Here is a 25,774-nt window from a genome sequence, read left to right on the forward strand (position 1 = left end):
CAATCAAACATTTTATTCAAGTGACAACGATAAGCAGATAACAAGCTTAAGATAGTTTAGAAAGAAATAATGCATTTGAAGATGTACACCTGTTGCAAGAATTAATGAACGTGTTTGAAAAAACGTTTTGGAAATCTTTCTAAATTATTTGCTGTAGATTTGGAATTGGCCAGACAAACTACCTAATCTAGTGGTAATGATTTATTGTGTAATGGAGAGGAAGATATTCGAATGATTGATCTTAGTTCAATCAAGTTCAAGTTTCAAGCAAATTCACTGTTAGTACTCTACAAATTCAACTCTTGGCTATATTTCTTAATTCATGCAAGTCTAAAACAATTCAACAAAGTCTTATACTGCCGTGAATCGCATATTTGTCCCATATGAATAGGAAACCCAGCAAAGATGGGACAGATATGCGATTTACGAAAGTATACTGCAACGAATGCCAAAGGGTTAAAACATGTACATGGCGTTTCCTCTACTATTGGCCAAGGATAGTATCTTGGCTTCCTTTTTATCGACATTTTATAATTTTCAAGTTAATTTCCTATGTTTGTCTACCAGTTGTCCATCCTGACCCACCTCCAATATTGCATAGAAGCCTTTGGCCAAATAATGTATCAAACATTAGTTAGATTGAAAGATTCGGATTTGATTTTTTCTAAGTAGGGATTTTTTCTTCACTATCTCATACCATGAAAATGGCCAACCACTACTCCATTACTAGCATTTGTCAATGAATATTCCGATCGATTGTATCATATGCGCATATCTAATCATAATCGTAATCGCATATATGTTCCATATTGATAAGAAACCCAGCAAAGATGGGACATGTATGCGAATACAGGCAGTATATACGTATACGTGTATATAAATCTTTTATTTTGCAGTTTTTGTCCTAAAAATAAGATTCCTTATATGTTTCTTATTGTCAACAGGTTTTCAACACTAGTGTTATTAGTTACTAGTTATTAAGAGAATTTTTCAGTCACGTACAAATAAAATTATGACACTATCAATACTTTTGATCCCAATACTGGATTGCGTCTAAGTTTCCAATAGATGCTATGAATAATTAAATCAAAATATCATGGAAACAACTTGTTTAAGGACACTCCTCACGGAATACGTCCTAAAAAGAAAGGATTTTAAGATATTTGAGTTTTTGTGACAAAAATGATATTTTTTAACGCAAAACAATTTTTTTACGGTGTACATTTTCTTAATCACCATTTAGTTGTCTGAAAAGATCATAACAATCAAACATTCCGTTTTTGCTGTGCAGCTTTTTGAATATTTTTGAACCATTTTCATATACACCCTTTTGAAAAGTTGGCCGTGACTCATGTGAAGATTTGATATCGAAAAATGACGATTTAGATGAAAATGAAAAACTGTGTGTTATACTTTTAAATACGACTTTATTCTAGGATGGTTGGGTACAAAGTGATCAATTTTCACATTTGTTGATTATCCAGTTGCTATGGCTGAACTAGTCGCTAGGGTCGCGACTGGTGGTAATCATTGACTACTATGTTCGTGGCTAACATTCCTCCCTTCTTATTTCCAGAACAGGTACGGCTCGAATCTGGACGGCATCCGGATCACTCTCTGTGGCCGGACCGATGGTGGTTCTGGAACGGGATCTATAGGTGGCTGATTATCTTCTTCATACTCCGGTTTTGGTTGGCGTTCGGGAACATCATTGAGTTGACTGGAACCTGCTTCGACTTCTTGGTTGGAAACCGCTGGCACTACTTGCACTTCGGTTCGTGGTTGGACCTGGGATCGGACGTTGGAGGTTGATGTTACAGGAAGTGGTTCCTGCTCGGCTTGACCTTGTTGAGCGGGCTGTACTGCTGGTCCAGGAGATTGAATTCCAAACATGTCCACCAGGATACCCAGTGGTGTGGAATCTGCTGCGCCGGTTGTTGCTTCACTGGAACGATGCTTGAGCTGGTTGAAGTGCGATCTGATGAGCTTCTTCCGTCCATGCCAATCGTCTAGTAGCACGTTGTGGTTGACCCGTCCGATGACCTCGATGATTACGCCGGATGCTCACTGCCACTTGGTGTTGCTGCGATAGACCTTGGCGTAGACCATGTTGCTTTTTCGGAAACCACGAAGAGTTGCGCCATGCTTCCGGTTGAACTGTTCGTCTTGGCGTTGATTGAGAACCACTGGCTTCGGTTGTTGGTGATGCAGGAGATCGAGAACCGTCTTGATGTTTCGACCAAGCATCAGCTGCAAAGGAGTTCTGCCATTCAGAACACGACTGGGAGTGGTTCGGTAGACCTGGAGGAACGTCTGGAGCGATTCCGAGATACTTCCCCCCTCGTTGATTTTGCGCAACGACCTCTTGAAGGTGTCCACAAATCTCTCCGCCTGGCCATTGGACTGTGGGTGATACGGCGATGTCCGGAAATGTTGAATGCCGTTCTTCCTGCACAAAACCGCGAACTGTTCCGACGTGAACTGCGTTCCATTGTTGGAGACTATGACGTTGGGAACGCCAAAACGAGCAAACAGCTCGTCGAGGAACTCGGTCACTGCTGATGTTTTCGGGGATTGAACGATGCGAATTTCCGGCCACTTGGTGAAGGCGTCCACCACTATGAGGAAGTGCAGACCGTTGATTGGGTCGGTGAAGTCGATGTGGATACGCTCCCAGGGAGATTGAGCGAGTGGCCACGACTGTAGCGAAACCTTAACGGTGTCTTCGAATGTGTGACACAGCTTTCACATCTCTTCACAAAATCAGCAATTTGGTCATCGATCCCCGGCCAGTGCACGTGACTACGTGCGATAGCTTTCATCCGCTCCATTCCCGGATGTCCTCGGCGGAGTTGCTTGAGAATCCGCTGCCGAAAAATGTCCGGAATCACCAAACGGTTGGACATCATGACGCACCCCTTCACTACCGATAGAGCATCTCGATGAGCGAAGAAAGGGCGAACTTCAGGGTTAGCGATGTCATCGATTTTGGAGGGTCATCCACGCTGGTTGGAGAACCTTGTTGGAGAACTGGGCACTGGAGAGTAGCGCCGCGCACCGATTTGAACGTAACTGGCAGCGGACTGATGGCTTCCTGGAGTGGAATCTCGATGTCGTCTTCCAGTTGAATCGATGCGATGATGAAGTCCTCCTCTGGTTTGACGTAACCGTTGATGAGGCGGGACAGTACGTCGGCATATCCAAACTGCGTGGTGGACACGTACTCGATGTCGAAGTTGTAGCACAGAAGCGTTAGAGCCCAACGTTGAAGGCGGTTGGCCGTGTGAACCGGAATACCCTTCTGTCCGAATATCCGCAGGAGTGGCTGATGATCCGTCTGGAGGGTGAACTTGCATCCGAGCAGCATCCGATGGAAATTCGTCACGGCAAACACCAGTGCAAGACCTTCCTTCTCGATCTGTCCGTAATTTGCCTCCGCGGGGGTGAGTGAGCGGGAAGCGTGTGCAACAGCTTTGAGTGAGCCATCGGGGGACCTGTGTAGAAGGCAGGCACCGATTCCTGACTGCGAGGCGTCGGCAGCAACTATGATCTCTAGTGATGGATCGTAGTGTGTCAGAAGCAAATCCGACTGGAGTACTTCCTTGAAGCGCCTGAACGATTTCTGGCACTCGCTGTTCCAAACGAATTTGGCATCCTTCTTCAGCAGCGCGTCGAGTGGCCGCCGCAGTTGGTGCATCTCCGGGACAAACTTCGCGTAGAAATTCACCGCACCAAGGAACGAGCGTAGAGTTGTGACATCTTTGGGCGGTGGCATCTTGACAATGGCTTCCACCTTGGATGGGTCTGGACGGAGACCGTTCTCGTCTACGATGTGCTCCAAATACTTCACCTTCAGAATGTTGCACTTTTCTTCTCTCAGAACGAAACCGTAGGCTTGAAGGCGTTGAAACAGTGCGTTGAGCATCTTGTGGTGCTCCTCTTCGGTTTTGCTGGCCACGAAGGTGTCGTCCAGAAACGTGTCCACTCCTTCGAAATCGGCAACCATGCTGTTCATCAATTGCTGGAAAGCCCCGGGAGCGGATTTTACTCCTGGTGCGAGCCGGTTGAAGCGGAAGAGACCTCGATGCGTGTTGATTGTGAGCAGCTGCTTCGAGTCGTCGTCAACTTCCACTTGAAGATAGGCGTCACTCGATGACGCTGAAATACCGGCACCCATTGAACTTGGTAAAGATGTCATCAGGGACCGGTAGCGGGTAATGGTTGGGCTCCAGGGCAGCGTTCAGTCCAGTTGAGTAATCGGCACAGATTCGTATTTTTCCTCTGGGCTTCTTCACTACGACGATCGGAGCCGCCCACTGCGAGAAATCGACAGGCGTGATGATGCCCAGCGATTGAAGTCGGTCCAGCTCCGCATCGATCTTCTCCATGGACGTGAAAGGAACTGGGCGCTTCGGCTTGAAAACGGGTTTGGCATCGGGCTTGAGATAGAGTCGGACCTTCATCTTCTTGCAGTGTCCGAGGCCGTTCTTGAACACTTCGGGATACGCAGCTTTGTACACTTGGATTTGATTGACTTGACCATCGGCAACGTGGACCTGGTTGCAGATTGCAGATAGCGGGGTGTCCCACAGCTTGAACAGCTCGATCCAGTCCAGACCGATCAGGTTGATGCTGTTGTTGGTCACGTAGAAAGTTGCGGTTTTGGTGACACCTCCGAGTTTGATTGGGTATCGGAGTTCACCAAGTAGATGAAAAGCGTCACCCGACGCAGTCCGGGCAGTTCGTGTTGTGGGAGTCAGCGTTAGCGAGCCCAGGTTCTTCTTCCACTGCTTCTTTGAAACGATGGTGATGTCGGACGCGGTGTACAACTGCAGAGTGACTTGAGATCCGTTGATATCCACCGTTAGGAACTTCCGTCTAAAAGTGCAGCTGACCTGGTTGATGGAGAAAATTCCGTTCACGTCCTTCTTCTTCTTGAGTGCCGCCTTCGATGTGTAGCTGCCACAATACCCTTCTTTGTGGCCGGTTTGCTTGCAGTCCCGACAAACGTGCTTCGTGTAGGTGCAGTCCCGGACGTAGTGCGTTCCGCCACACTGCCAGCAGGGTGTTTTTGGACCTTCGGACTTCGTCTTCTTCTTCTTTTTGGAACTCAGTGTCATCGGTGGAGGCTTGTTCTGCTTGACTGCGCAGATTGTACTCATCGTTTTCTTGTGTTCCACCATGGCCGTGTCGTGCTTGAGGTTTTGCAGACGTTGGCACTCCGTGATGAGTGATTCCAGAGTGCATTCATGCGCCGCGTTAGCCTCAAGCTTGGATAGGAGTCTCGTTCGGATGTCTGCGTCCTTCGATGATCGAAGCCCACAGGTGAAAATCAGGCTCTTGAATTGGTCCGCCGTGATCTTGCTGAGCTCGAAGTCTTCACAGCATCGGTTGACCGTCCCAGCGTACGTTAGAAAGTCGTCCGCGTCGTGCTTCGTTAGCTGGAAGCACTGGTACCGCTTGCTGAACAGGGAGATTCGGACGCTGAACAGCTCTGTCAGCTTCTTCACCGTCTCATCGAACGAGTACTCACGGGGGTGCTTTGGGAGCACGAAGTTGACGTACTTGTCGTGCACCGTCACGCTGAGGCTTCTCAACAGCAACCGCACTTTCGCCGCATCGTCCAACTTCGCTCCGTCCTTGAGGAAAAGGTCTTCGTACTTCCGGTACCACCGGTCGAAAACGAGCCCGTTGTCTGGATCGTAGACGAACTCCCGGATGTTGGAGGCCAGAGATTCGATGATGAACTCCGGGCTGCCCGCCGACCGATTGGAAACGTTTTCTTGATTGCCGAAACGTTCCATCATCTCCATCTGGCGGGTGTTTTGCTCCGCCATCGCTTGATTCTGCCGCAGGATTTGCTGGTAGATTACTTGAAAGTCGCCGGATCCAGGCATCTTAACCCTTTATAAGGCAGACGAATCTAAACAATAAATTAACAAAAACAACAATAGGACACAATGTTGACATGGTATTAAACTCAAATGTATGTTTGTTATACATTAAACAGTTCAGAAACATTGAAAAATTGGTGGCAATATAGTTGCCACTGCCCGCCAAGCGGTAAAACATTGGTGGCAATATAGTTGCCACTGCCCGCGAAGCGGGACAACATTGGTGGCAATATAGTTGCCACTGCCCGGCAAGCGGGAAAACAGGCAACAACAAAAATATAAATAGATTTTTAAAAAATTGGTTTTACGTAGAATCAGTCAAATAAAGGTACGTTACATTTTTTGGTGAAGAGTCCTAGTCAGAAAACGCATAAGTGAAAAAAAAAATTTCGCTTTTTTTCTCCCAAGGGGGGACCTTTGGGAAAAAAACACAATTTCGTCAAAAATCCAAAAACCAAATATACAGAAAGGCAAAGCTTTTTTCACGCTAATCACGTAGTAATCTAACACAGAAGATTCAAAATAATTGATACCAACGGGAAAAAATATATCTTTGTCGTTTTTTAACGAATTATAACTGAAAATCCTTCTTCCACTCGAAACTTACGATCTGTTCGTAAAAAATGGCTTTGCTATGGCTGAACTAGTCGCTAGGGTCGCGACTGGTGGTAATCATTGACTACTATGACTAACACTGTGCAAAGTTTCAATTCAATAGAAAATCATGAATTAAAAAAAAATCTTCAATTTTGATGCTGTTGCTTGGAATCGCTCAATATGACATTCAAAATCAAAATTTCAATAAAATTAAAATAGTGTACTTGGTGTTGGTACCCATGTACATACCGTTATCTAGCCGATTATTTAAGTCAGAAGACAATGAAATGGAATACCTACGTTTTGAAATACTCTTGTCAATCACCTTGAAAAGTCACGAATGGTCCCAATTAAGCAATAATCTTAGCTGCTGAAGCGGTACAAGAGAAAAAATCCTCATGTAGTGATATCCGATACCCAGACCAATGAAATAAATCTAACGATAAGGTACACTGAGGCGAATTGGAAGAGGTAAAGTAGGGCTTTTTGTGTATCTCGATAATCAAATTAATTGTACCAAATTGTCATCAAATAAAAAAAATATCTCCTAATTTTATGAATTGTACCCCGCAAATTGTGTATCGTGCTTCAATATCTATTCATGTTTTACCCAGCCCATTGATTTTTTTTCGTTGCACCTTATACCAACCATGGTTCAACGCTTCGCGGTCGGCTCAGATTTCTACACCTAGTTCATCTGTCTGAGATGAGATACGATTGCGTTTCATTAGTGTGAAGCAAGTTTGTTCAACGCAAAATAATGCATTTCACGCATAATGCTTAATTTCAATAATAATAATTGAAATCAGATACTCACCGTTTATCCTATCGTTCAATTTGATGCTGCATTAATCGTTTTAGGGACTTTCTCAAAAATTATCAAACTGGAAATATTTTGGCGGATGTCTGTATTGTAATCGATGCTCTGACAAATTGAATACTCCACCGATGGCAATTACGTACAACCAAAATCACGGATTTTCAAAACCACGGTGCTATCTGATTCGACACTCGCCTGATCGATTAGTTTAACACTTGTTTATCGTCTTTTAGATGTTTTTCGCACTATCAAACACAATTCTTCTCATTCATTAGTTGATGAACGATGTCAAGCTGGTTAATTTCTCATTTAACTGCAATTGCGTCTTAATCAGCTGCGAAAGGGTAACCACCATCAACAAATCCTTCACGTTTGAGTTGAACATCTGGGCAAACTGATCCGAGGTCATGTTCGGCACAGAGTGGATCAGATCCAGCAAGGCGCGCCCAACGGAGTTGTCCGGTTGCTGCTTCTCCGCCAAAACATCCTCGACGTAGGTCAACACCTCTCCCAAAAGGGTTTGCAGCTTGCCCGAAGCATCGGTGATCTGGGCGAGGTCCAACATGGGCGACACGGTACGCGGTCGCGCTGGATTCGGCTGCACACCGATCGTTTTCGAACACAGCTGCAAGCCGACGACCTCTGGCTCGTAACTTGCAATTTCGACGTTGATTGGCGTAAACATGCAGCCGGTTTTGCCACCGGGAACGCCCAGCGAGACGCAAACGTACGCCTTGAAACCCATACGAGCCGCAGTCAGCGATGTGTCCAACGTCAAGTGAATCGGATTGTTGCATTCGCGAGCGTAGTACTCGTGGATAACCGAACTGTGGTTCGTTACTTCCTGGCCGGTGGCCCACCATCCTGTTGAAGATCGAACGAGAAATGTTGTTACTTCTTACGGTGAAAATAATTATGGATTTAGCAACAGCGTATACTCAATAAAATTACAATTACAACAGCAAGGGCTTTGCCTCAGAGAAAGCATGAAGATGAAATTTGCTCAAAACATATTTGACACTTCTCTCCTACAGAAAGAACTTGCCAAATTGTTGGTAAAAGGGAATCTGAAACAATTCCGTGAACATTCAGTATCTAGAGATCTATTGAAGTGGAATCAAAATTAGTAAAATAATTAGAATAATTGGGATCAGTTGAAAAAGACCCATAAAGTAGGGGAACTACTCCAACGTTCCTACAACAGGATAACGTATTATTAAAGTAAAACCAATACAATCCTGCTAAAATATAAAATTTAGCTCCCAGCTACTATTACGTATTTCCCCTCATACTAAAATTGGAATTAAATTATTTCTAATTTGTTCTGAAGAAGTCTGTTCAACCCCACATTCCCCCTGGCGAAACGTCAACAATTTCTCACAACACTCACCGACGATGTTCTCCGACGGATTGACGCGCCGGTTCAAATCATACAAATCTGATGCGTATCCAAGTTCCGCTTCTACCTGGTCCGCATGTTCCTTGTGGGGAACGCAGAAGCAGTTGGTCACTTCAACGACTCCTTTATCAACAGAACCTGTTTAGTAACACAAACACGATTATTGATTCACAATACAACCAGCGTCATATAAAAGGGGGTTATGTTTGTGCTCGCCACGAAGCAAGTTGTGGAGCTCCGTCGTACCAAGGCACTTACCCAAGAGCGTTCCGATGACTCGTTGCGAATCGGCATTACGGCGCTCGTAGGCGTCAACAATCTGGAACAAGACGACCGGATGGACACGTACGGTCAAATTCAGGGGCAAATTTATCGTGGACATGATGACGAAAATGCACACACGATTTTCCACTCGCGAAAAGAAAGGGCAAAACGGAGCGAACGAAAACTGACAAACGCCCACCTGACAACTTTGACGTTTTGAGGCGAACTGTGGGATGTTCGAATTCGAATGATAATAATTTGGTTACAATAAATACCTAATAAATAATTATTTAATTTAAAAGTGAATATTTCTCGGGAACTTTTTCAAATCGGCGTATGTAACATTTTGATCAAGCTGAGAAAATGAGCTTGGAAGTTTTCAGATTTTATTTTTATTCCTATTTAGAAACTAATCATGTTTATTGCAATTGAATACACCTCAACGATACATTATGAAAAGGTTCATCGTCACTGACTCTGAAATCTGCACTGCGTGTGAACATTTCAGTTATTTTGATAAAAATATATGTTACAACGTTCTGCAACAGATAAATCACATACGTCGTTTTGATACGTCAGCATGACCGAGGTCATGCTACTTTCGTCGAAATGTTACGCTGCTCCGTACGCTGCATTGTTGATACGTCGAAATGTTGCGTCAAGTTGAAACGTTTCACGCACATGCGACAAAAAATTGCAACACTTACAACACGACGTAACAACATTTGCTGCAGAAAAACAACGTAAAATGTTTTTCTTAACGAAAATCAGAGTATTCAAGCAACATGCTTAATTTTGAAATCAGTGATGAAAAAGTACAAGCAGACGCACGTTTTAAACTATTTAGTTGTTCGAAAAAACTTTTTAAAGTACATTTTCTGCCAAGCGGTGTATGTGCAATATTTTCAACAATGATGTTACACCGTTTTGCAAAAAATTGATTTCTCGGGTACTTTTTCAAAACGACGTATGTCGCAAATTGTAAACAAACCCGTTTTCAACAGCATATGGCATCAAATTCATCTAAAAATGTGTATATCTTCAAAGCTACATGAAAATGTGTTTTTAAAAATGGAAATCAATTTTTTGCAAAACGGTGTAACATCATTGTTGAAAATATTGCACATACACCGCTTAGCAGAAAATGTACTTTAAAAAGTTTTTTCGAACAACTAAATAGTTTAAAACGTGCGTCTGCTTGTACTTTTTCATCACTGATTTCAAAATTAAGCATGTTGCTTGAATACTCTGATTTTCGTTAAGAAAAACATTTTACGTTGTTTTTCTGCAGCAAATGTTGTTACGTCGTGTTGTAAGTGTTGCAATTTTTTTTGTCGCATGTGCGTGAAACGTTTCAACTTGACGCAACATTTCGACGTATCAACAATGCAGCGTACGGAGCAGCGTAACATTTCGACGAAAGTAGCATGACCTCGGTCATGCTGACGTATCAAAACGACGTATGTGATTTATCTGTTGCAGAACGTTGTAACATATATTTTTATCAAAATAACTGAAATGTTCACACGCAGTGCAGATTTCAGAGTCAGTGACGATGAACTTTTTCATAATGTATCGTTGAGGTGTATTCAATTGCAATAAAAATGATTAGTTTCTAAATAGGAATAAAAATAAAATCTGAAAACTTCCAAGCTCATTTTCTCAGCTTGATCAAAATGTTACATACGCCGATTTGAAAAAGTTCCCGAGATATCTCGTGAAGATATACACATTTTTAGATGAATTTGATGCCATATGCTGTTGAAAACGGGTTTGTTTACAATTTGCGACATACGTCGTTTTGAAAAAGTACCCGAGATTTATCATCAATTTTTTTCACTATTTAATTTTTTTTCTGTGTTTGAACCATACCATCATCTGTTTTATATCGTTTCTTTTTTAAATAACAAAAGAAAACGGAAATCTGAAATCTGCAACCAGAGGCTAACCTTTACAGAATCCATCTATAATTTTCGAACTTGCTCTAAACAAAATCAACACATCTGCACTAACACATGCTCATCGAACTGTCAATAAAGTAAAGGGTAAGAAGCAGAAGAGAAGAAGAGATTTTTTACCTCCGCAGAAAGCAAAAGCAACACAAGAGGCATCAGCCAGAAACGAACAAACACAAGGTGTAGTGATCAGATTTTTTTTCGCCAGTCACAATCGTCCAGCAGCCTCAGGAAAATTGAAAACATTTTCACGATCGTTTTGACCGGAAAATCGTAATCCAGGTAAGTGATTAGTCTTTTTGCAGTGAGCCAGGGGGCCAGCTGATAACAAACGTGTTGATTTGAGTTTTCGGATTGCGTCGCGTGGAATAAATTGCGTTTAAAATTTTGCTTCCTTTGTTTCCTGGATTGAAGATTTTGCAAATCCGTCAGCTCCTCGGATCGAACAAGCAGGTGAAAAAAGTCATTGGGCGAAAAACCGTAGTGGTTTTGCCGTTCTACTTAATTATTGCGTTTTTATTTTACGTTTCGATTAAATGTAGCCTAGTAGGTTGTGTTGTGATCTAATTCCCGTAATCCGCAGATTTTTATTTTCAAACAAAATCATTAAAGCTGACTCAATGTTTACGTTACTTCTCGGTAATGAATTGAAAACAATAAGTGCAATGTAGTTTCTTCAATCTCGTTAAATCTAGGCAGAGTGATGAAATTGATATAGGGGAACTGTTCCGTTTTCAATCTCACTGTACATATATTCATCTCATCGCAAAACAAAGAAATACGGCACCAATTTCGTCGCTTCTTTTTGCTAACATGCATGCTCACTGCTGTAAAAAATCACAAAAATAATAAACAAATCAAATACCTTTTCATTGCTTTGTTTTTCGTAGGACCAATATCGGAGCTATGAGATGAAGTCCAGGAGCAGTAACCCTAGTCTCTTTCCCATCATATTTACACCTCAATCGGTGTTGCTGTTTTGCTTCATTTTGTATTTAAATGAATATCAGCTGGTACAGTGGTCATACGGGTTTGGCAGCGTATGCGTGCGGAGGTTTCCAACTATTAGATACATACCGACCCGTTTGGTATATTTTTTTAAATCTTTCGTTTATTTGGAAGGCTCATTTGTCGTGGAGCGTTACGGAGCCGAAATCAAGTTGAACAATACATTTCTTGATTCTTATACGTAGTGTTAGTTTTGGGGAACCAAAAGACTCGCAGTTCAGTCAAGGTTAGTAATTTGGTTTCTAGGATTAATAATTATTATTCAATTAAAACAAATGACCACGTGATGAACTTATATATAATCGATAAAAAAAACATGGTAATAAAGAATAAAACCCAGATTAACCCACCTGGCGGTGATGATGCCTTTCTCGTGTGTTATAGAAAAAGTATTTATAGTATTCTGGTCATAAATTTTGAGGCCATAGTCCGATCTGGTCAGTTTAATAGGAAACAATGGGAAAGGAAGGCAATCTGTTGCGAGAAAATCGGTTAAGGATAAATGCCAAACAAAATTAATGAGAAAATTTTACGCGTCCATTTTTGGTATGAAAAAAATGTATTTTTGCCATAGCTTCTGAGCCTATCTGCGTCGAATGCAACTTGTTGCAAGCAAATCGATTAAGGATAAGTGCTTAAAAAATAAGTGAATTTTTTGTACGTGTTTTGCGCACAGTGTGCGATTTATTATATCGTCACCAAAATTGTTGACGTCTGCTGGCTTAAAAAACAGCATCCACTTCTGTATTATTATTTATTCATTCAGACTAAGGCCGAAGTGGCCTGTGCGGTATATAAGAGTCTTCTCTATTCGGCTTGAACTATGGCTACACGTCGCCAACCACGCAGTCTACGGAGAGTCATCTTCCAACTGATCGATCCACCTTGTCCGCTGCGCACCTCGCCTCCTTGTGCCCGTCGGATTTTTTTTTCAATTTATTTAATCTACTTTGGCCTCTTGTTTCCTTTTTTTGGCCATGCTTCGTGAGAAAATCTTATACATTTTCATTTTATTGCTTACAAACCAATTTCACAATCGATAAAGAAATTTGCCATACTTTTGAGCACTTCTAAATTTCCGCTTCGTCGATGAGCAAATGGAGTGCATCCAAAGTCCCTTTACCCTTTCTAAAACCGCATATTTCTTCTGGTAGAAGCTTATGATGTTCAAGAAACCATTCGATTCTTTCCTTCACCATATCCTCATAGCTTTTACGCAGACACGACGCAAGAGAAATGGGTCGATATGAGTCAGCATCTGTAGGCGATTTAACGGTGTTCGTCGGATCGTTGTAGAGAACCATTTTCACTGGGTTACTGTCCGACATTCTGGTTGCGTGCTCAGCCCACCGCAGTCGTCAGATTTTCGCGGTGTGAACGATGGATTCGCCTTCTCCACGTACCATCCGGCATCTGCACCCCACCATAGATGGTAAGCAGGACTTTCCTTTCGAAAACTCCAAGTGCGCGTTGGTCCTCCACGAACATCGTCCTAGCCAGTGCCTCACTACCTTTAAACACGGTAGTAACTCTTCGGGTAGTTGGTCAACTCCAGGGGCTTTGTTGTTCTTCAGCCAGTCAATCTCCTCCTGGATTTCCTGCATATCCGGAGCCGGTAAAATTATGTCCTGCGCGCGTTCTCCCAGGTTCATCACCATACCGCCATCTTCGTCTGCCACATCGCCATTCAGGTGTTCTTCGTAGTGCTGCCGCCACCTTTGGATCACCTCACGTTCGTTCGTAAGAAGGTTCCTTTTTATGTCCTTACACATCATGCTGTGGTACATGGCCCTTACGTGCACGGTTCAACTTCTCATAGAACTTTCGTTTGTTATTAGCGCGGTACAGTTGCTCCGTTTCTTCACGGACTCGATCTTCCTGCTGATGCTTTTTCCTCCGGAAAATCGAGTTTTGTCTGTTCTGCGCCCGATTATATCGTGCCTCGGTCGTCCTCGTGCGGTATTGCAACAATCTCGCCCATACTGCATTCTTCTCTTCTACTAACTGCTTACATTCGCCGTCAAAGCAGTCGTTTCTCTGATCCGGGGGCACCGTTCCAAGTGCAGCGGTTGCGGTGCTACCAATGGCGAATCGAATATCTCTCCAGTCATCTTCAAGAGACACTGCGCTTAGTTGCTATTTTGTTGGGAGTTCCACTTCCAGCTGTTGCGCGTATCCTTGGGCTAGTCTACCGTCTTGTAGCCGCCCAATGTTGAGGCACACTGCAAGGAGGTGATGGTCGAATTCAACATTCGCACTGCGGTAATTGCGGACGTTCGTGATGTCGGAGAAGAATTTACCGTCGATTAGAACGTGGTCGATTTGGTTTTCCGTTTCTTGGTTAGGTAATCTCCATGTGGCCTTGTGGATATTTTTGGAAAGAAGGTGCTTCGGACTATCATACCGTGTGGGCAGTGCACGTTGATGATGCTGTAGTTGAAGAAACGGCCTTTTATCCTCAGCTTGCACATCCTTGCGTTGATTAGCTGCCACCCAATCACACGTTGGCGCATCTTGCCCAGCACTATGAAGCCGGTTCCCAGCTCGTTGGTGGTGCCACAGCTTTGACAGAAGGTAGCCGATCGATGCCCGTTTTTTCACACTTTCTGTCCTGTCTAGCAAATCTCCTGGAGCGCCACGACGTCGAAGTTGCGGGGATGTAATTCATCGTAGATCATCCTGTCGCAACCTGCGAAACCTAGCGACTTGCAGTTCCGTGTTCCAAGCTTCCAATAGTGATCCTCTATTCGTCGCCTAGTAGTGCTGTACCAAAGAAGTGATTATCGATAATACCGATATCGGTGAAGATAAATATCGATATCGTTTCGATATCGGATTTGGAATATAGAAATCGGATCCGATATCCGATAATAACTAAAAACACGATTTTTGAAACTTTTATTACATTTTACATTCATTGGTTTCCTGTGAAAACTGAAATATCGACATTATGAAGAAAAATAATTCTGCTGACTCTTTCTGGCTCCAGACTACTACGGGAATCGCACAAAATTCTGCCGGTTTTGGAAAACAGCCGTTCCGATGGAATTGGAATAAGCTCTTGTTATCTTCCCAGTACTGAAAAATATTGCAAGTCGTTGGCTATATTCCACTGCCCAAGTACATTTCAATTTCTTTACCTGCTGCAGTGGATGTCCATCCAGTAATCCCGTGACTATTATAACGTTGAACGATTCCTTCGTGACAACTCCATATTCCATCGTCGGCCGGCATCTTCGGAGAGGCTCCTCGCCGGCAGTCTTCTTCATCATCGGAACCTCTAGCTGCGGGTCGTACCATTCGTTTAATGATTTCAATCACTGCCATGCGTTCTACACCCTTTTTTGTATGAACGTTTTTGAATCTTGAAGCATACTTGTTCCATAATTGGTGAGCTGCCGTAGTATTCAAAACGAGTTTGGATTTCCTGGATCAATGAAATTTTGAGGCTTCTACCAACCATTGTAACTGGTTTGATGACACCAATGGAGCTATTGCGGCAGTTAATAATTGGTAACACTCGACTTACTGTTGCATATTTTTTGCCAGTCAGGTCTTTATTTAGAGGATGCAATATTCTTACAACTTCTTTCAAAATTTTCCTATCTCTTGGTCTTCCATTATTTTCGAAATGTAGTCATACAATTCCAGAAAGCGTTTGATCATAATGAGTTCAGAGTTCCATCTAGTCATCACAAACGAAGTAATTTTTCAATGGCGTTTTACCATCCTTGCTCTGAAGCTTATGCAGTTTGTCTGTGGCGGCGATAGCCCACTTCCTGAAGAAAACGACGATCCGTTTGACCTGATCGAATAAATCTGACAGGTTTCACGTTATCAATCGATTTTTCAGCCACCAAATTGCCTGCATGCGCTGCGCATCCAATGTGTTTTTCCTCCGAAAATGTATCTTCAACGGATTTTACCATATTTGCAGCTTGATCCGTTACAACCATATTAACATTGTCTTTGGAAATGGCCTGTTACTTCAATATTTCCTCGAAATGCGAAGAAATATAAATGCTGCTGTGTCGTTCGTTTAGAATATAAACGCCTAAGACAAAGCAAGACCATGCTGAGGGTGGCTGGGTTCGATTCCCGGTGCCGGTCTAGGCAATTTTCGGATTGGAAATTGTTTCGACTTCCCTGGGCATACAAGTATCATCGGGTTAGCCTCACGATATACGAATGCAAAAATGGTAACCTGGCTTAGAAACCTCGCAGTTAGTAACTGTGGGAGTGCTAAGAGCATCATTATCGGTCGCGAGCATTTTAATCACCCGCGCAGCGCTTTCATTTTAGTTTCGTCACTCGTTTCCGTATCGGTCACTATTTTCGGCTCTCTTCTTCTTCTTCTTCTTCATTCTGGGAGGCAAGTTTTACTTGCCAGGAATAAGGGCCAGTTGCCAAGACTATATGCCCTGTTGCTTGTCTTCGGTCGCCTGACCACAGCTGAGGGTTCTTATAAATCCAAAGCTGCATCCTTTACAAAATCCAAGATTTTCTGATATTCGTTTACACTGTTCGTTTTAAATATTTCTATCAGGTTGTTGTATTGTTGTAATGAGTATCTTACGCGTACGTTCCGGTATTTTTCACAGTGCAGAATTAAGTGTTCTGCTGTTTCAATCTGATTGCATGTTTCGCAGGTTGGGTTGTCTATTAATTTCATTTTGTGTCTCCAGACTTTTGACCAGTCATGACCGGCCATCAGTCGATTTAGTAATCGAACTTGTTTCCCGTCTAGCTTCAGACCAACAAACCATGGTTTAGATCTGAAATCTGGTTGAATTTGGAAGAATTTTTGTCCCTTTTCAATAGCATAGTCCTTGTACCATTCGTCGATTTTCAGTGACTTTCGGCGTTTCAGTATACAGTATACATCCTTGTATGATATTATATTATCTAGTATTGGCTGATCGTTCGTAATACCTTCCTTTGCCAGTTGATCTGCGATATCGTTACCATTCACTCCTATGTGGCTCGGTATCCACTGCATCGAAACTCCCCACTCTGCTGCCATTAACACTTCATCTAATAATTCTTCTCGTTCCTGTTGGTCTCTCGCTGCTTCCAGAAGTTCGCAAGCCGATCGCGAGTCCGTGTATATTACAGAACCCGTCAATTGTTCTTTAGAAATAATTTCCATAGCTATTTTAATTGCTGCAAGCTCTGCTCCTGTGATGCTAATTTCATTAGCAAGTCGAACTCCAACTCCACATAAATGCCCTGTCTTCGAGGCGTCCGTGAAGACTCTTCTGCGTCCTTTGTAGGTGCCGTTAAATGCAAACAGAACTAGTTGTTTTAGGTGTTTTGGGTTCGTGTTTCCTTTGGATTTGACCAGTCCATCCAATGTCGGTCGGATTATTATATCCGGGTACTTCACGCAGTTCTTCCTGATTGTCATTATAGCATCGAATACTTCAAAGTGGTTAAGAAAAACTGTTTCCATGTAACTTATCTTTTTCGTGTCCGATCTGTTATCTATGGTTGTTCCGATTAGCTGTTCTCCTACCGCCGTTCTTTGTGCGATGTTACGTGCGATCTCTTTTCCTGTTATATATTCCTGTCTTATTGGCATGGATTCTAAGCCAGATATTGCTAACAGAGTATTTAAGGGAGTACTTTTGGTACATCCTGTGGCTTTTCGTAGACTCTGATTGTTGATAACAGCTAGCTTATTTAGGTTTGTTTTTGCAGCATTGCTGTACACCGTAGAGCCGTATTCCAGCGTTCCTCGAACAAGCGCTTTGTGTACGTTCAGCATTGTCTCCGGGTGCCCTCCAGTCTTTACTCCGCTGATGACCTTGATCATGTTGAGCCTCTCATTGACCTTTCCTTTTAATTCCTTAGTGTGTCTCCCAAAGTTTAAAGATCTATCTAGTGCCATGCCCAGATAGTCATGTGACCTAACAGTTTCTATGTTTGTTCCATCTATCTTATAGTCCAGTGTTTTATTACTGGCTTGAAATAGTATGGATTTAGTTTTTGCTGGGTTTATTGACAAGTTGAGCTTTGCTGCTGATTCTACGAAATGGTCCAGATAGTCTTGTCCGATTATTCGCAGCCTTTCTACTGTTTTCGCTGTGACTATGATGCCGAAGTCGTCGGCATATTGCACCAGCTCTACGTCATCGATCTGGATTTCATGCAAAGGAGCAGTATATACGTTGAAGAGAGTGGGGGATAGAACATCCCCTTGTGGAAGACCTTCACTGACGACTCTTACAAGTTTTTCCTTATTTGTATGAAAAATTATTTTTCTATTAGTTAGAAAATTTGTGATCCAGCAAATCAACTCTAGTGGTATTCTCTTTTCTGCCACTCTTTGTTTCAACGTATCTACTTTTACGTTGCAAAAGGCGTTACTTAGATCCACATATATTATGCTCGATATGTATCCTTCCCTTTTATTCGCCATTATTTTGTCGACTACATAAATCACACACGTATTCGTGGATAGTTCTTTTCTGAAACCGAACGTTCTTGTGGGAAGATTGCCTGCCTCCAAGGCTTCTTTTAATTTTTCCAATACGGCTGTATTCACAACTTTGGTACAAGTTGGATTGGAACCAGTGAAATCGGACGTATACCTTCCAGTTTACTTTTATCCTTCCCGGCTTTAGGTATTGCGACAACCTTTATCGTTTTCAGCGAATCTCCAGGGAAACTCCTACGCCATTGTCCGTTAAAATCCTTCAATAGTTGCTGCACAACACCGGGTTGCAACTGCTTCAGCATTCCGTAGGTAATTCTATCCACGCCAGGTGCCGAGTTCGGTTTTTTATCCCCTACTATCCTATTCCATTTTTCTTGATCAAGAATATCGTAACTTGCAAATGATCCACCGAAGTCAATCATGTCCACAGGGCTGTTCCTTCCAAAATGTAGATCCAAGAATTTTTCTGCTATCTTCTTATCGTCCAAGGGGATTATTTTCTTTTCTCCTAAAAGTTTTACCTGTTAGTCTGCCGATACTTTGCCAAAGCTGTTTGGAGCTATTCATTGGGTTTATTTCATCGATGAATTCCTTCCACTTGGTTTCTTTTTCAATCTTTTTCCGCCTTTGGAACTTTGCTGCTGCTTTTTTAAATTCGATTAAGTTTCTTACACTACCTATTTTGTTGAACTCCCTCCTTGCTTCTGTTTTTCGTTTCCAGGCATCTTCCACTTCTGTGGACCACCAGTACTTAGGCGTTTTAGTGTCCCGTTGTTTGCTGTTTTTATAGATCTTCTTCATTTCTTCGGTTAATTCCTCCCATGAGTGTATTTTGTCATTTCCTAGCATTGCGAGTTTTGAGTTTATTTTTTTCCTGTTATAAATCCATTTTTCTTCCTTTGACTGCTTTTCTTTATCAGTGATTTGTATTGCCATATGATGACTGCCAATTCCGAAATCCAGCACTTTCCAATCGAACTCTCCATACAAATTACTGGTGCACAACGATACATCTATTGCTGTACTCCTTTTGTTTAGTTGTATTGGCACAAATGTTTTTTGTCCGTCGTTAAGAATTAGCAGGTCATATTGGTTGACCAGCTCTACGAAAATGTGCCCCTTTCTATCGCTGCAATCGTCCCCCACGTCACGTGGTGCGCGTTCCAATCTCCGCCGATGATTACGTTTTTGAAATCCTTGAGAGCCTCGAACACTTTGATTACGTCTTCTTCAAAATCCTGACTCGTTGCTGCTGGTGTGATGTAAACTGCTGCCACTACGAGATCCTTACTGGGATGGCAACTGCTACCGCTTGGGTGCATTCCGTCAGGTTCTCAATTGGAACTCTACTGTAGTTGAAATTGTTTTTCAGATAAACAGCTGTTCCTCCATAGTTGTCTTCTCTTGATTGTAAAACGTTATGGTATCCGGAAATCCTGTATCGAGCCGTCTCCTCGTACAATTCCTGAGACCACGTTTCTGTTAATATTGCTACTGAATATTTTTCTCCGACCAACACTCTTTGTAATTCTTCTTTATGTTTACTTAAACTTTGGATATTACACTGTATTATTTTTATATTTCCTTCCACTGTTGCTTTTTGTTTGTTTTCGTTTTCACTGGTTGATCTCATTTTCACTTTTTACTTCTTTTGTCACTTTATATAATCGTTTGATTCAGTTTAAAATGTTTTTGCACTGCTTGTTTCACTTTTCTTTTACTTCACTGCTTAAGTTTCCATCACTGACCAGCTCCGAATAGAAGCTCATTGCTTTGTGTTGGTATTTGTTTGTTACACTTGATTCAATCATCTTGTTGGCTTCCTGTTGCATTTTGTTCTTCCATCTCTCCATCTCGTGTACTTTGTATGGATTTTGTAATGCTACTCCATCCATCTGTGTCCCACTCGACGATTCTGGTTGTGCTTCATTTTCTGGTAACTCCGCGTTCGTTGATCGCTTCCGTTTGTTTTGAGTTTTTTTCTTTTTTTCAGCGTACAGCTTTACCGCCGGTGTAATAGGTACTCTTGGTTTGTTTGTTTGCTGCCATTCCGACTGCAGGTTGCTGCCTTCTGCTAGTGTTTCCGCGAGTGTAGGCATATCTTGAAGTGAGTTCAGAGGTTCAAAGATGTTATTCGAGGTGAAGGACACCATCTCTCTTGCTTCGACGTACGTGTAGTTTTTCTTCGCCATTATCGATTTTATTTGTTCCTGTCGCATTCGCTCTGGGCAGTCCAAGCTGCCGGTGGGGTGTGTTTTTGCAGTGTAGACACTTGTTGCGTTCTTGACAATTGTCATAGTTCTCGTCATCGTGACGATCACCACACGTCTGACATCTCCTGAAACTCTTACAATTTTCCGCTTTGTGGTTGTATCTTAAACACTTGCCACAGAAAACCACCTTCTGCACGAACGGTAGTACTTTGGTCTGACAACAGAATAGTCGTACCCTATCCGGCAGTCTTTTTGACCGAAATGTAACGGATACTCTGTTCGACGGTATTTTCTCCCCATTAACATAACGGTTCAGCCTGTAAACCTCCAGAACGGGTGTCTCACTTTCCAGGTCCATGAATATTTCTTCCGTGGAGATATCTGTCGGGATTCCTGTGATGACTCCTGATATGCTAACAACGTGTTTTGGAATGTACGCTGTGTACATGCCGTTCTCGTTGTTAATATCTTCGACGATAGAATTTGCTCTGATGTAACTGTTGAAGATTACCATGATTTTGTTACGTCCAATCTGCTTCATGTCGATTATGTGGTTCTTGTACCTTTGCGCCGCCCGTAGCTTCGATCCTAGTGAAAATTTGTTTATTCTTCCTGCTTGCGCTCCTCCTCGCATTTCGAAGTACACCCGATATGGCGCTTCATCACTAATTGCGTATTCGAACTTCATTCGTTGTTTGGCTCCATTTTTTATTCTTGCAGCGTCACCTCCGGGATCCGGAGGATCTTCTTTCCCCTCCATAACCTCACTTCACTTTTTTCACCAATATGGCGTCCGGTTTTAACTGCACGCGGGTTAAACCTTTCACTAAATTATTACACCGCACTGGTTTTTCTTTTGCTCTACTATTTTATTCTTCTCACTATCCGATTTAATACGAAAAATTTGATTTTGATTTATCGAACCGCAAGTTTTTCAACCAACAATAACGGTAACTACCGCCGCGCTTGAAAGTCACTTTCCGAATGATATTTTCGGCTCTCAATTTGGTTGTTGTGTTCCGTACCGGTGACGTTTGACAGTTGACAGTTTATCAAATAGCAGCGCTCTTACCGCGCTACCAAATTTGGTCACCTGTCAGTCGCGCTACTGTTATAGCAGCGCGTTTAGTAGCGACCGGTAAAGTGTCAAGTAATGATTCTGCGCTGCCAAACGGCTCAAACTCACCACCGGTAATCTTGCTCTAAATGAATACTAAGCTGCGAGGCGGCTCTGTCCCAGTGTGGGGATGTAATGCCAATAAGAAGAAGAAGAAGAAGTCAATGGACTGTAGATGGGTTGCTATTATCGGATTGAGAAAATGGCAAGTAACTCCTAAATAGCTTCTAGTGCAAGGTTAAAGATTTTTTAAACTTCCATTTACTTGCACTATAATCAACTATAGTGGAAGTGGAACTATAATCTGATTATAGTGGAAGTAAATGGAAGTTTAAAAAATATTTAACCTTGTAACATTTTCCCCTAAGACGCTCAATATTAATTATTTCAGCTTCTAGTGGTATGCGTATCAGTCCAGATGTCAGCAGTAAGGGTCAGATTTTTGTCTTCCATTTGCTCCTTTACACGCTCCGCCACTTTTAAATACTTCTCATCAATGATCTTAGTACCTAATAACCTTTCGACTAGGCACTTTGTACTTTGGGTCAAGAATTATCAAGAGATGGATGAATCCTTCGTTTTCCACAATCGAGAAGGGTTGGTAATCCTTGGCTACCATGAAGGCGATAGCCTCGTTAATTTCACGGGTTTTGGGGCCGTCGTCTAGAAGTTGTTTATTTTAATGAACAAATTAAGAAGAAATCACTCGGCTAAATAATATTTTCCTGACCAAAGCTGTGAGTTCTTAAATAATTGGTCAATTGTACTCAATTTCGGAGTGACGGAGCTTGCGGAGGCTATCTGTTCTCGCAGCTGAATGTGTGTGTGATTTACACTAAGAGTATTATGCATTTTGTCTCTCTGCGGATGTTTCTGTAGGTGCACTTTGAGATTTGTGGTATTGCTGCATATATTGCACTTAGCAACAGCTGTAGAAACTTTCGTGAAATAGTCTGCCATCCTAATTGAAGGATTTTCGCCCTTTTAAAGATTAGAAAAATGGCTACGCCTAAACAAGAATGTGTCAAAAATAGAAGGAAAAAAATTGGCGTGGCGTCATATTGTTTTGACTACAATTACAATGTATTTCATTGTTTTGTATTAGTTTAGTGTTTTCACAATTATTTACAATTGTAGGTTTTCTAACCTATTTCTTAGATTTTAAAAAAACCAGATCAATCTACCTAACGTTGGTAGTGCCTTTCTCGCGCATTGAAAAAATAAGAAAAACACGTAAGAGAGGTCAAAATAGCATTTTAGGGGGATAGATTTTACTTTTTCCATCAATTCATATCTAAATATCGTAACCAAAAGTTCCTTTAAAAGTAAATACGTTTTTCGCCACATCAGCTCTGTCAAACTGATTAAGCGAAAAACGTACTTATAAAAGATGTTTTGGTTACTTGGGTTATTACTACATATTCCTTGATTCCTAGTAAAGACCCAACACACTAATTTAACCGTTAGTTTGAGAAACTGCATACAGCTTGCTGACGTTTGATCATCTTTCTCTTGCACGCGCACGGAGGGGATAGGATTTGTTTTCATCAGGAAACGCTTCGGATTCGACATCATGTGCCTAATGGAACGTACACACGGCCAGCTGTTTGACCAACATTGACTCCACCTCTCGTTTGTTCAAACATCCACCAAGTTTTACCAACAGCGGCACGAACAATCAATTTATTCGACCAACAATATCACACACGAACGACCGAAGCGCCAACCATCAAAAAATATATGGGGGTTTGTGCAACTTCACTACAAATGCTCAAACATGTTCGGCGAACATTGACTCCACTGGAAGTTCCATTACGAGTTTCTCCGGAAGTTCCTCCCCAATTTTGTCTTCGAATTACGAAATTCTTCCAGGAATTCCGAAGTTCCTCCCAGACTTCCTCTGGAAGTTCCTCATGAATTCCTCAGAAAATCCCTCCCGGAATTCCTCAGGAAGCTTCTACAGGAATTGCTCCGGAAGCTCCACCCGGAAGTTCCTCCCAGAATTCCTCCGGATGTTCCTCCCAGAGTTCCTTCGGAAATTTCTCCCGGATTTCATCCGGAACATCCTCCCGTAGTTCCTCCGGAAAATCCTCCGTAAGTTCCTCCGGGAATTCCTCCTGAAGTTCCTCCAGGAATTTCTCAGAAGGTTCTTCCCGGAATTCCTCAGGAAGCTTCTCTAGGAATTGCCCCAGAAGTTCAACCCGGAATTGAATTTGAAGTTCCTCCGGATGTTCCTCCAGGGATTCCTTTGGAAGTTCCTCCAGGGATTCCTTTGGAAGTTCCTCCAGGGATTCCTTTGGAAGTTCCTTCAGGAATTCCTTCGGAAATTCCTCCCGAAGTTCCTCCGGAAATTCCTTCCAGGGAATCCTCCGGAAGTTCCTCTAGGAACTGCTTCAGAAGTTCCTCCAGGAATTCTTCTGCAAGTTCTTCCAGGAATTTTTCCGGAAGTTGCTTCAGGGATTCTCTCGTAAAATTCTCCGTAGTTCCTTCCTGAACTCCCCCAGAAATTTCACAGAAAATTTCTCCAGGAATTCCTCCGAAAGTTATCCAGAGTTTCCTCCGGAAATTCCTCAAAGTATTTCTACGGATGTTCCTCCGGAAGTTCGTACAGGAATTCCTCCTGAAGTTCCTCCAGGAATTTCTTCGGAAGTTCCTTCAGGAATTCAACAAAAAGCACTTCCTGGAATTCCTCTGGATACTCTTTCAAGTATTCCTCCGGAATTTCCTCAGAGAATTGCTTCGGAAGTTCCTCAAAAGATTGCTCCGGAAGTTCCTTTAGGAGTTCCTCCATGTATTCCTCTTTGAATTCTTCCGAAAGGTCCTCCTTGAGTTCCTTTTCAAAATCCTTAATGTATTCCTCCTGAAATTTTTGCCTTTCTCGTATACAAAGTATACGTAAAGGCTATATGTTCGCTCCAAAAACGAACTTTTGATTGGAGTCCCGGAGACCCATGGTGTTATATACCGATCGACTCAGCTCGACGAATTGAGGTGATGTCTGTGTGTATGTGTGTGCGTATGTGTGTGTGTATGTGTGTATGTGTGTGTGTATGTGTGTGCGCAAAATAATCTCACTCATTTTTCAGGCACTTATTCTTAACCGATTTGCTCGCAACAAGTTGCATTCGACGTATAATCTTGTCCCATTGTTTCGTATTGAAAATTGGCGGAATCGGACTATGGGCTTCGGAATTATGGCCAAAATATATTTATGTATAAGAAAAATTCTCACTCACTTTTTAGGCACTTACTCTAAGCTGATTTTCTCGCAACAAGTTTCATTCGACGTAGAATCTTGTCCCATTGTTTCCTATTGAAAATTGGCGGAATCGGACTATGGGATTCGGAGTTATGGCCAAAATATATTTTTTATAAGAAAAATTCTCACTCACTTTTTAGGCACTTACTCTTAGCTGATTTACTCGCAACAAGTTTCATTCGACGTAGAATATTGTCCAATTATTTCGTATTGAAAATTGGCCCAATCGGACTATGGGTTTCGAAGCTATGGCCAAAATTATTTGTTTTACATAAGAAACACGTACAAAATTCTCACTCGTTTTTCAGGCACTTATCTTTAACTGATTTTCTCGCAACAAGTTGCATTCGACGCGAAATCTTGTCCCATTATTTCGTATTGCAAATTGGCGGAATCGAACTATGGGATTCGGAATTATGGCCAAAATATATTTTTTATAAGAAAAATTCTCACTCGCTTTTTAGGCACTTACTCTTAGCTGATTTACTCGCAACAAGTTTCATTCGACGTAGAATATTGTCCAATTGTTTCGTATTGAAAATTGGCTCAATCGGACTATGGGTTTCGAAGTTATGGCCAAAATTATTTTTTTTCATAAGAAACACGTACAAAATTCTCACTCATTTATCAGGCACTTATCTTTAACGGATTTTCTCGCAACAAGTTGCATTCGACGCGGAATCTTGTCCCATTGTTTCGTATTGAAAATTGGCGGAATCGGACTATGGAGTTATGGCCAAAATACATTTTTCAAAATCTCACTCATTTTAGTCACATATGTACCCTCAGCCGATTTGCTCGCAAGAAGT

At 42.2% G+C, this 25,774-nt stretch overlaps 3 protein-coding genes across 3 annotated transcripts in view; 1 reads left to right on the top strand and 2 right to left on the bottom strand.

Moving 5' to 3' along the window:
* Positions 1-2,793: 2,793 nt before the first annotated feature.
* LOC134222002 (uncharacterized protein K02A2.6-like) lies at positions 2,794-5,897 on the bottom strand. The gene is given in 2 exon segments (XM_062701162.1): positions 2,794-4,148; positions 4,150-5,897. Coding segments are annotated over 2 exon segments (2,973 nt in total). The 3' UTR covers positions 2,794-2,923.
* Positions 5,898-7,382: 1,485 nt separating this feature from the next.
* On the bottom strand, positions 7,383-9,178 carry LOC134219829 (eukaryotic translation initiation factor 3 subunit F). Its single transcript, XM_062698699.1, has 3 exons — positions 8,969-9,178; positions 8,702-8,848; positions 7,383-8,175 (listed from the first exon to the last, which is right to left on the bottom strand). Exons 1-3 carry the CDS (start codon positions 9,090-9,092, stop codon positions 7,583-7,585), a joined length of 864 nt encoding a protein of 287 aa, XP_062554683.1. The 5' UTR covers positions 9,093-9,178; the 3' UTR covers positions 7,383-7,582.
* Positions 9,179-11,050: 1,872 nt separating this feature from the next.
* LOC134226035 (autophagy-related protein 9A) overlaps positions 11,051-25,774 on the top strand; it is a 33,913-nt gene continuing 19,189 nt past the window's right edge. The window contains exon 1 of the mRNA XM_062706550.1: positions 11,051-11,211. The gene's annotated coding sequence lies outside the window, so the exon portion shown is untranslated. The remainder of the gene's footprint in view (positions 11,212-25,774) is intronic.

This window comes from Armigeres subalbatus, chromosome 3 (genome assembly GCF_024139115.2).
Source record: "Armigeres subalbatus isolate Guangzhou_Male chromosome 3, GZ_Asu_2, whole genome shotgun sequence".
In the NCBI taxonomy this organism is placed as follows: Eukaryota; Metazoa; Arthropoda; class Insecta; order Diptera; family Culicidae; genus Armigeres; species Armigeres subalbatus.

Bases quoted from the DNA above. Each gene is read 5' to 3' on its own strand.
- LOC134219829 (XM_062698699.1), bottom strand. From the start codon at position 9,092: ATGTCCACGATAAATTTGCCCCTGAATTTGACCGTACGTGTCCATCCG. The intron at 8,849-8,968 runs GTAAGTGCCTTG...GTTACTAAACAG, and splicing joins AGTCATCGGAACGCTCTTGG to GTTCTGTTGATAAAGGAGTC. The intron at 8,176-8,701 runs GTGAGTGTTGTG...GATCTTCAACAG, and splicing joins TCCGTCGGAGAACATCGTCG to GATGGTGGGCCACCGGCCAG.